The following is an 11,855-nucleotide window of genomic DNA, read 5'->3' as shown; positions in this document are numbered from 1 at the left end:
TTCAAAGAGAGGAACTTACACTACGTACGCTTGAAACAAATTTTGAGAATACGAATTTTAATAGTGAAGCATTTTCACGAAAAATGATGAATTGCGAAACTCTCGTGAAAACATAACTTCCGGTTTTAATCCAAGGTGAAAATTACAGTAATTAAGAGGAGACTAATTCCGGACTTTGACAACCGACCGCTAAATACGATGCCACTTAATACAGGTTCCACAAATTTGCATATCTGTCGAAGCTTATCCCAGTTTCGATGGCATAATAAAATTAAAGAGACCAGAAGTACTGTTACTCTTCCGAGATGGAATGGAAACACCGCGCAGCTTTTCCCTCAGCCGCCGTTTTACTAACTTGACGCCTGGAGCTGGCAACAAATAAAACAGAATATGCCGTGCGTTAAGTTAACTACACGCTTCATTGTAATACATTACCTCGGGCATATCAACGAACGGTTGGTTGACAGCCAATTCAAACAGCGCACGTGCCCTGTCAGTATCACCAAGAATGGTTTCCAGTTCGGTGTACTAAAAATAGAAAAAAGGAGAAAACAGAGCAAAGGTTTCATTAAAAGCCGACTGCCAGCGGTTCACTATCGTCTTTTTACATATCTAACACATAGTCTCTTTTGACTGCTACATTTAATAAAGATTTCGTCGGTTTAAGTTCGTTCCCTGGCTTGATCATTTATCAATATTCATGCCCTTATTTTACTGGTTTATTTGTTCATTCGTGTGTGTGCGTGGCCGGGCACGTTCTTTGGTTTCTTCATTCCCAATTCGATAACTTTCCGTTCGCAAGTTTTGTTCTGGTCAAACTCCCTCTATAGTTAATTGGAAATGTTTACGGAAAAGCACACTTATAAAACAAAAACAAAAAAACAACTACTTCAACAACAACAACAGAAAACACTCTCTCCTAACCTTGACCCATGTAGTACAATCTGCAGGATTGGACTCCAGGAATTTCTCGTGCAACTTACGACAGCGATCAAATTCTCGAAGCTGTTAAAAGCAAAACGGATAAAAGATCTGCAAACGGTTCCCTTCTCGCCCACTTTTGAGCAAGACTACGCGCACCCGTTTCAAGTATTCATCCAGATAATGAAATCACGCATTACACTTACCAACGCTGTTTTCCCTTACCAGATTTGCATGGTTCTGTATGAAATATATTCATATGCTTGTTGAAGCTGTAAAGTCATTTGTGCAAGCTTTTGTTATAAGCAGAATCGACTACTGTAATGCAATATTATATGGTTTGCCTGCTATACACGTTAATAGGTTACAACGCGTTCAAAACGCTGCCGCCAGGTTACTGACCAATACACCACGTTATTCGCACATTACACCTGTGATGATTAATCTCCATTGGCTGTCAGTTAAATTCAGGATCATTTTTAAGGTAAATTTGTTGACTTTTAAAGCTCTCCATGGCCTAGCGCCGGCATATTTTAGTGATATTATATCATTCAAAGGCGATTCTAATCATAATTTAAGATCAAATTTTAGTAATTTATTAGCTCACCCGGCAATTAGATCTGCCAAGACCACTGGGGACAGAGCTTTTTCAGTAGCTGCCCCATTTTTATGGAACTCTCGTCCGGAAAGTCTAAGAGCTGTAAGTAGTGTAAATATTTTGAAGAATTAAACAACTGAAAACGTATCTTTTTGAACAAGCATGCTGTAAATTGCGTGAACATTTTTAGACTATGTACTATATAGATTTTTCATCGCTTTTTAATTTATTGTTAAATATAATTTTGTTTTCATTTTGTAATCTAACTATCATATTCCCTGGATTTCTTTTAGATATTTTTTAATTTATTGTAAAGCGCATTAGATCATATAGTTATAATGAATTTTGCGCTATATAAGTATCAAATTTATTATTGTTGTTATTATTGAACAAGCGTGAGGTCAAAATGGCTGGATATTGGCCGAGTTTTTTTTTTTTTTTTTTACGTTTTTAGGGACTGAGACGAACTCTCAGTCCAAAAAAAAATAGAAAAAGAACGAGGCTAATATCCAGTCATCTTGACCGAACAAGCTTGGTCAAGAGAATTTATATTCTCTTGACTTAAACATTAAAGGATTCATCGTGTAGCAAAAGATTTCGCTTTAATTAGAATCAAGAATGACTTGTCTATTTCGAGAGCTGACAGTGAAAGCCAACTGTTTTTGTAGCACAATGAACCCAAGAGGGTCGTTTATTTTTTTTTTATGTATATGCCGACATTTTCGAAAAGTTACGAACTTTGTGAGTTTTCTTGCGCGGTATCAATACGGGGAATCCCGAGCGGGCGAAGGAGGGCTAATCTTGTCCGCCCAGGTATCCAATCAGAACATAGGATTCACTTGATCTTGCCCGCGCGCGCTGTTAGCTATATGATAAAGTGACTTATCATATCTAATCCCATTTCACGATCACAAGTCTCGACATGTTGCTTTTTTCCATGCAAGAGTCAAATGGAACTCTTGAGCTACAGCATTCAACACATGATGGTCAGTTGATGGTCTAATGAAACATTAATTTTTTTTTCCTTTAGCCCCTTACGACGGGTTCATCAGTTCCCGAACCGAAGTATCGGGAAAACATATATACCACAGTCGATCTCAAGTTTTCATTTCATTTTTTGTCTTCATCTCTTCTCCCCGCCGTGAGGGGAGAAAATTAATAGATAAATAAATAAATGAAAAAAGAAAGCTCAACAAAGTCCTCTTATAGTCATATGGTACGTGAACTGATTACCGAGGTGGAGTGAAGCCATAGAGGGCTAGAAATGCAATATCCCAGGTTAAAATTGAATAAATCAAGATAGTCATTCTAAAAAATGAACTCAAATGCTTCATTCAAATTAACTGACACTGAATAACACTGATGTGCAGAGCTTCACTAACACTACTGATAGTAACACTTTTCTTCTGGATTAACATGTGACACAGCGAAATTCAAACTGCTCTAAAATGGTGCATCACTACCAACAACTTTAACACGAACGATAACACCAACAATAGCATGCTAGTTTATCATCAATTGTAGTCAATATCTTTTCCAAAAAATTCTAATGAATACGTACCAATCGAGTTCATCCACTTGAACTTCCAGCCAAGCACTTTGGACTGGAAATGATTTTCTTCAGCTCGATCAATAGACCGCCTAAAGGACCATACATTTTTAAAAGGCTTCGAGCGCTGATTAAACAAGACTTAAATCCACCAGAAACATGAAGCCTTAAAAGAAATCGTTTCAGACGTTGCACGTACATGTGGCATGCATTACAAGCAAACAGGATGGCCGATGACGCAAACACTATTTATAAAATTTTTTTCTAGAAAATAAGTCGATGTCGACATCTGAAACAAACTGAACCTCCATCAGCTTATCACCGTCATTGGTTATACCATTTTCCACTTCATTTTGTTCGGCTTCCATGCCTGTATGTCCCTTAGCTATATCTATAGCAATATCCGTGTCGTCACCAATGCAGACGATACTGCCAGGTCCACTTTTTGCGTCAGTGTCACCCATTTCAAAATCAACGACGTCCTGCTTTATATGCATTTTATTTGCATAAATCCTCGGAAATTTCTCCTTCTCCTGGGTCACTTTTTCACTAGTGTGACTAATGTGACATGTATAATGGTCGGCGGTTTTTTGGTGCAACAGCTGTCACTTCAACATCTCAATGTGGATGTCCGCCATAATAGCAATGCACTGAAGGAGTTAAACGATTGCATTGGAGGCTTATTACATTTAGGACCAAACGTTATCACATTTAGGACTTTATTTCATTTAGGACAGTTATTACATTTAGGCCTTCAACAAACACGACAGTCTTTCCGTGCCTCGTTTGGTCTGATCATGCACGTGACGGCGTTTTTTTTTTGCCTAGTGGAAATGAACACTGTGCGTGACAAAACTGCTGGGACGTTATAGTCCCGCATATGTGGTGGGATACAGCTAATAGCGTTACACTGCTTCATTCTGTTAAATTGCAATCAATAAATCGTTGCCGCAAACAGCAAAAACACTCAATCAAGTAATCATGCCCTTTTGATTACCAAAAGTGCCCTCGTGATTCAGAAAATAAATTGCCCCCCTCAGCCAATCAGCATTCAGTAATACCTCCCCCCTCCCCCCTCCCCCCTTCTGTGATAACATTTAAAAGGAGCGTTGTACGGTTTCCAGGTTTCGGCGCGACTGACCAATACATAAACCAAGCACAAAATTGGGGTAAGCACCAAATTGACTTATGCCCCATGAGTATCTAGCGACTGGTTTGGATGCGATTCCGAGAACACCTTCGCGACGTGGAAAGAAATGACAAGGACGCTAGACGCTTTACTCTCCCTAATCATTCAAAACAACATATGGCAGTTTGCGGCCTTTCCCTACATCTAGGCAGTTCGGAAAGCCGCTGAACACAAGAACAAAAATTTATCTTCCAAATCGGCACCCTTAATCTCCACGGTATCAACGGGCGCTTTTCATTCAACTAATTTATTCCTGTTTTCTCGTCACCATATTCCCACAAATAGCGTTGCTCCATTTTATGCATATAAACCCACACACGACCACAATTCCTCCAATCGTTCTGACGAAGGGCTAACGCTCGAAACGTCAGCCTTTTTACCCTTCACGGTGGCCAATTTACGTTTTCAATTCAGTTGTTAACACTAAATTACCTAAGATAGATTTAACTATTCTCTGTGTGGTCTGCCTTTCACTTGATCTGGTCGATGAGAAGAGCAGATATTTCAGGAAATAACGCCGACAGATCGTTGCAAAAAGGTCTATTACATCCTTAAAAGTGATTGGTTACAAAAACTCAGCTGTCATGGACTTTGTTCTAGCTTCTCGGAATCAAAAATTATTATTCACAATTGTCTGTTTGTATTCTTCGCTTGAATAATCTGTACTTCAAGGCGATCATAATGGAACCTCTCGTGGAAAACCTCAAGAAACAAGTCACATGTTCAATTTGTCTCGATACTTACACAGACCCCAAAATAATTTCGTGCTTCCACACTTTTTGTTGTAAGTGTTTGGAAGAACATGCGACAAAAACCCACAGACAAGGCAAATTCAGATGTCCCGAGTGTCAAGCGGAAATCAATTTACCAGAAGGAAATCGTTTCGACTGTTTGCCTACCAGCTTTCACCATAATAGTTTGGTAGGTCTCCTTGAAACGGAAGATCGCGAGGCCTTACTGAAGCCGCCGTTTTGCTCGCAACACAAGAACGAAAGATTACGATATTTCTGCTCTTCCTGCGAAGCGTGTATTTGTCCTGTTTGCTTCGCCGAAGATCACCGAGGCCATGAGTTCGACGTTATTGAAAAGAGAGTGCAAGAAGATAAGAAACACATCATGTTGAACGTCGACACCATCAAGGAAAAAACAAAGTTGTTTCGAGAAGAGATTAGAAAACTTGAAAAAACCTCAGAGGATGTGGAAATGATTATCGCAATCGCTAGACAAGACGTGTCTGAAGCAGCTCAACACGTGATCATAGAGACGCGACAGCAAGAAAAACAGTTGTTAGAGTCCTTAGAAATGACACGTAGAAAGAAAATAGAGCAAATTAAATCGGCTAAGCAAGAACTGGAATTTCTGGTAAAACAAATGAACCAGGCGGCTAAATTAGCGGAAGGTCTCGTTCAGAGATGGTCTGGCTTGCATATTGTATCCAACATGACAACTTTGAAGCAGAAATTTCAAAAGCTTTGTGAAGTTAAGATTTCAAGGCATCATCCGACAACATTTGTCAAATTTACTGCGGCATCGCAACAAGACTTGAAACTGGGTTTTATTCAACTCACCGAGAAACCGGCAAAAGCCGCTAAATCAACTGTAAAAGGATTGGATCAAACTTTCCAGGCTGGTGTAGAAGCAGAGTTAACGTTGTGTCCAAAAACTGCAGAGGGAGAGATTTGTAACCAGGCCGATTTTCACGATCAAGTTGAATTGCTGTTAAAACCTGCCGTTGATGTCACAAACGTGACTGTTCAAGAAAAAGGAGACGGCAATCTTAGGCTGAAGTTTACACCTAAAGTGCCTGGCGCCTACAGCGTTGATGTGAAGATTAATGGCGAAAAGCTTCCGACCTGTCCGTTCACTTTGGCAGTGAAAGAACGTCAACTTGTCGTAGTCGGTGAATTTGACTTGAAGTTCAACCAAGGGCAGGAGTTCAAGGGACCAAGTGGAATCGCCGTTAACAGGCAAGGCGACATAGCTGTTACAGATAATCTTAAACACTGTGTTTTTGTATTCAATAAAGATGGGAACTGTTTAAAACAAATTGGAAAAGAAGGAGCAGATCCTGGACAATTCAAATATCCAGCTGGAGTGTCATTTTTAAACAACAACGAAATTCTTATTACAGATCAATTAAATAACAGAATTCAACATATAAATATCCAGACAGGATCTGTTGTAAAAACCTTTGGAAAAAAAGGTAACAGAAAAGGACACTTTAATACTCCACTTAGTATTTGCCTTGACGATACAGAACGTATTGTTGTCACTGAATTAAAAAACAATAGAGTTCAAGTAATGTCAAAAGAGGGCGAAGCTCTATTCACAATAGGAGACAATGGTCCAGAGAAACTCAGCACACCATACGGCTGCGTTCCTTACAAAAACATTTTCCTGGTACCTGAAAGAGACAATCACGTCATAAAAGCATTTGATGCGTCAAACACTTTCCTGTACAAGTTTGGCGAAAAAGGGAATCAAGATGGACAGTTCGACGCACCCTGTGGCATGTGTTTAGACGGCCCTAATAACCTTCTTGTTTGTGACTATTTCAATAACAGAGTTCAGCAATTTTCTTTGGACGGTCGCTTTACAGGCAAAACTACCGTTCCTTTACACAGTCCATTTCAAATTATAACAGCGCCAGATGGGCGTATACTAGTCACAAGCCTTGTAGCTAAGAAAATATATATACTGAAGTGAATGTGTTACTATTCTACGAATCATTCAAATGCTGCATGTATGCCAGCAGATTTCTTACACAAACAGTCTTTAGAGAACAACCTGTCGACAACGACCTTTTCTACAAAAACTTTTTCAAGCAACAATTTTATCAACAAAAATGTTACGGGTTCACAGGATTAAATGCATATCTCAACAAATTGTTTGATAGTAAAAGCATATTTCAAAGAAGCGTCGCTTGTACGTAGACTGCTCAAAATTTGTAAATTTAGTCCTTCACGAGTGTGGAACAATCTTTAAGACCGAATCTGACAGTAGACAGAAAATTGATGAAAAAACAAGGGGAAGAGGGAAAGAAGCTTTAAACACATTTTTAAGAACAATAAAGGGCGATAATATCGTTAAATGATGAGAGTCTCTCAAGCACGTTTAGCGCTTTTCAACCTTGCTTATCTAAATCTCTCCTCGCCATAAGGCCCCGAAGTTTTCCTTTCAGTAACAAGCCATGAATTATTTGCTATTTCATTAACAATAAACTCAAACAACGGATTTTCTAACAATAACGCTTTCAGACAAATAGATATTTACTTTTAAAAACGCACGAGATAATCAGTTTAACGTTACAAAAAGGTCAACTAAGCCAAACAAAAGTGACAAGACAAAAATAGATCAGCTCACACGGACTTTGAATTGTTTTCTAGGAATCGGAAACAAAGGCTGTTTGTTCCAATATTTTTAAAGCATTTTCCGTTCTTAGAGAAAGCCACCGGCAAAATTGTTTACACGAACGGGATATCGATGACAGTCTAAGACTAAGACGTACACTCTAACCGCACAGGACATATCTGTTGTCTTGTTGTGAATCGATTGTGTTGTATGATTTGTATGATCGTCGGGGTGAGGGTAGACCCAAAAACGACTGTTGCTCGTGAACGCGACAGACCGTTTCGGCGTTAGCCTATCCAATTAGTCTTTGAACGCTCTGCGTGACAAAACTGCTGGGAAGTTATAGTCCTGTATATGTGGCTGAATACAGTTAATAACGTTACACTGCTTCATTCAGTTGAATTCCAATCATTAAACCGTTGCCGCAAACATCAAAAAGGCTCAATCAGCATTAAGTAATCATGCCCTCTTGATTACCAAAAAATTCCTCGTGATTAATAAAAAATGTCATCAGTCTCAGCAAATCAGCTTTCAGAAATTTTGTGATAACATTTTAAAGGAGCCTTCCACGGTTTCAAGGTTTCAGCACGACCGACTAAGTCTATTCATTTTACACGAGGAAACAACATTGACATAACGTTACAAAAAAGGTCAACTACGTCCTTGAATGTGATTGGCCGCAAAAACTCAGCTGTCGTGGACTTTTTTCTGGCTTCTCGGAATCAAAAATTCACAATTGTCTGTTTGTACTTGTCGCTTGAATAATCTGTACTTCAAGGCGATCGCGATGGAACCTCTCGTGGAAAACCTCAAGAAACAAGTCACATGTTCAATTTGTCTCGATACTTACACAGACCCCAAAATATTATCGTGCTTCCACACTTTTTGTTGCAAGTGTTTGGAGGAACATGCAACAAAAACCCACAGACAAGGAAAATTCAGATGCCCCGAGTGTCAGGCGGAAATCAATCTACCAGAAGGTAATCGCTTCGACCGTTTACCCACCAGCTTTCACCAAAATAGTTTGGTAGGTCTTCTTGAAACCGAAGATCGCGAGGCCTTGCTGAGGCCGCCATTTTGCTCGCAACACAAGAACGAAAGACTACGATATTTCTGCTCTTCCTGTGAAGCGTGTATTTGTCCTGTTTGCTTCGCCGAAGATCACCGAGGCCATGAGTTCGACGTTATTGAAAAGGCAGTGCAGGAGGATAAGAAATACATCGTGTTGAACGTCGACGCTATCAAGGAAAAGGCAAATTTGTTTCGAGAAGAGATAAGAAAGCTTGAGAAAACCTCTGAGGATGTGGAAATGATCATCGCTATCGCTAAGCAACAAGTGTCAGAGGCAGCTCAACACGTCATCACAAAGACGCGACAGCAAGAAAAACAGCTCTTAGAGTCCTTAGAAATGACGCGTCGGAAGAGAATAGTGCGAATTAACTCGGGTGAGCAAGAACTGGAATCTCTGGTAAAACAAATGAACCAAGCGGCTGAGTTTGCGGAAAATCTGGTGCAGAGTAGCTCAGGCTTGAATATTATACAGACCAAGACAACTTTGAAGCAGAAATTCCAAGAGCTTCGTGGAGTTGAGATTTCAAGGTATCGTCCGACAACATTTGTCAAATTTACCGCGACATCGCAACAACACTTGAAACTGGGTTTATTCAACTCATCGAGAAACCGGCAAAAGCCGCTAAATCAACCCTAGAAGGACTGGATCGAACTTTCCAGGCTGGTGTAGAAGCAGAGTTAACGTTGTGTCCAAAAACAGCAGAGGGAGAGACTAGTTACCAGGCTGATCTTAGCGATCAAGTTGAATGGCTGATAAAACCTACCGAAGATGTCACAAACGTTACTGTTCAAGCAGGAGAAGACGGCAATCTTAGATTGAAGTTTACACCTAAAGTGCCTGGTGCCTACAGCGTTGAGGTGAAGATTAATGGCGAAAAGCTTCCGACCTGTCCGTTCACTTTGCCAGTGAAAGAACGTGAACTTGTCGTAGTCGGCGAATTGGACTTGAAGTTCAACCAAGGGCAGGAGTTCGGTGGACCAAGTGGAATCGCCGTTAACAAGCAAGGCGACATAGCTGTTGTAGATAATATTGGACACTGTGTTTTTGTATTCAATAAAGAAGGGAACTGTTTGAAACAAATTGGAAAAGAAGGAGTAGATCCTGGACAATTCAAACATCCCACCGGAGTGTTATTTTTAAACGACCACGAAGTTCTTGTCGCAGATGGGTTAAATAATAGAATACAACACATAAATATCCAGACAGGAACTGTTTTGAAAACCTTCGGAAAAAAAGATGAGGGAAAAGGACACTTTATGTCTCCATTTTCTGTGCACCTCGATCACGCAAACCGTTTAGTTGTCACTGAAATTCGCAACAATAGAGTTCAAGTAATGTCAAAAGAGGGCGAAGCTCTATTCACAATAGGAGACAGTGGTTCAAAGAAACTCAGCAAACCATACAGCTGAATTTCTTACAAAAACATTTTCCTGGTAACTGAAATATACAATCACGTCGTAAAAGCATTTGATTCGTCAAAGACTTTCTTGTACAAGTTTGGCGAAAAAGGGAATCAAGACGGACAGTTCAACTCACCCCGTGGCATAACCTTCTTGTTTGTGACTATCTCAATGAAAGAGTTCAGCAATTTTCTTTGGACGGTCGCTTTACAGGCAAAACTACCGTTCCTTTAAAACATCCACTTCGAATTGTAACAGCGCCAGATGGGCGTATACTAGTCACAAGCCGTACAGCTAAGAAAATTTACATTCTGAGGTAAATGTGTTATAATTCTATGAATCATTTAAATGCTGTATGCCAGTGAAAACTTAAGTCGAATCATTCAATTTTTTTAGCAAAATTTCTTCACAAGCAGCAGAAACACTCAACGGTGTCAATGCATCGTTAGCCCTCAAATACAGAAGCCAGGGGGAAGGGGGTTAGCGCAAAATTAACTAACACCCCAAGAGCAGTCAGATACATAGGAAAATTATATTCAGAAAAGGAAACTTAAACGAGTCTAGGATATATTTAACTTTTCTTCATGTGGTGTGCCTTTTACTTCATTCTTTCGAATAAGAAGACCAGATATTTCAGGAAGACACAGCCCTCATTAGGGCAAAGAACTATCATATGGTCTAATGTAATCTGGACAAAACTTCACTGAATAGAGCAAAAAAAAAAACCAAAAGAAAAAAAGACATAATCAATGAGACCTCAGTTTTCTGTGCCTTGTACAAGGGGTTTCAGATAGTTAGGTAAAGGTGTTTCAATTAGGTATATTCTTTTAAATGAATGATGTACAGTTTAGCTATGTATGTCTTTTTCACCAATCATTTCCAAAATGAATTTAAGGAGATTTGCTCGCTCCAATGTTATTTAATTGCATGTTGCAGAAAGACCGTGGCCAAGCGGCTTCACCTTTTGAATTAAAAGATCCAATTAGTAATTCTTCCCACTGACTACCATACATTTCTCTATAAATCCGACAAGAGAATTTGGTATTACATCAGAATAACACCCACCAGCTGATAAGCTTGTATGTTCTCATAACCTGTTTGCAAGATAACATTTTGCAATTGCAAGGAGAATTTACATGTTAATCACCTCTTGGAGTTAAAGAGTGAAGGCACTGGAATTGAAATCTAGAGTTCCCAGGTCCTAACCATCCACTTTGCCTCCAAATGGGATTTGTTTCTCTTTACTCCCAAGATCCATTTGTTCCCAGTCCCTTGTAAACAACCAGCTGGTTTGCGTCTGATAAGTTGAAATTTCTCACAACTTAAAAAATATTTATATACATGTTTATATGACATACCCATTTAGCACTCAGGTGAATTTGTTTTCCTTCTTAATTCCATTTACCAATAATAACCAATTGATGCACTGTACATACAGGTAGTAATTCTAAGAGTAAACTGTACTTCATTTTTTGGGTAGTTTTGTAGTTTGGATGAATAAAAATATTTTAAATACTTGGCTTGTACTCATTGTAAGCAATTTTCAGTCACACTCTATTCAGGGCTCATAACCAAATTAATCTTCAGCCAATATGAATCTTCAAAAACTTTGCTCATATTTTCCATTGAGACAATCACTGTATAAAAATATTTGATCATTCAGGAACTTTTTCATCCAAGTTTGGAAAACAAGGGAATCAAGATAGACACTTCAACAGATCCAATTGCATGAATTTGGTCAGCTCCAAAAATATTTTTGTCTGAGACCATTGCAA

At 39.2% G+C, this 11,855-nt stretch overlaps 1 protein-coding gene and 1 pseudogene across 1 annotated transcript; both read left to right on the top strand.

Annotated features, from left to right (window-relative positions):
• Window positions 1–4,810: 4,810 nt before the first annotated feature.
• On the top strand, window positions 4,811–7,415 carry LOC131776786 (tripartite motif-containing protein 3-like). Its single transcript, XM_066160406.1, has one exon. It carries the CDS (start codon window positions 4,939–4,941, stop codon window positions 6,961–6,963), a length of 2,025 nt encoding a protein of 674 aa, XP_066016503.1. The 5' UTR covers window positions 4,811–4,938; the 3' UTR covers window positions 6,964–7,415.
• A 192-nt stretch (window positions 7,416–7,607) lies between these two features.
• LOC136277744 (E3 ubiquitin-protein ligase TRIM71-like) lies at window positions 7,608–11,543 on the top strand (annotated as a pseudogene).
• Window positions 11,544–11,855: the final 312 nt, after the last annotated feature.

This window comes from Pocillopora verrucosa, chromosome 13 (genome assembly GCF_036669915.1).
Source record: "Pocillopora verrucosa isolate sample1 chromosome 13, ASM3666991v2, whole genome shotgun sequence".
NCBI classification, from domain to species: Eukaryota; Metazoa; Cnidaria; class Anthozoa; order Scleractinia; family Pocilloporidae; genus Pocillopora; species Pocillopora verrucosa.
This window is presented reverse-complemented; position numbering and strand designations above follow the sequence as displayed.

Coding starts and splice junctions, on each gene's coding strand:
- LOC131776786 (XM_066160406.1), top strand. CDS start 4,939: ATGGAACCTCTCGTGGAAAACCTCAAGAAACAAGTCACATGTTCAATT.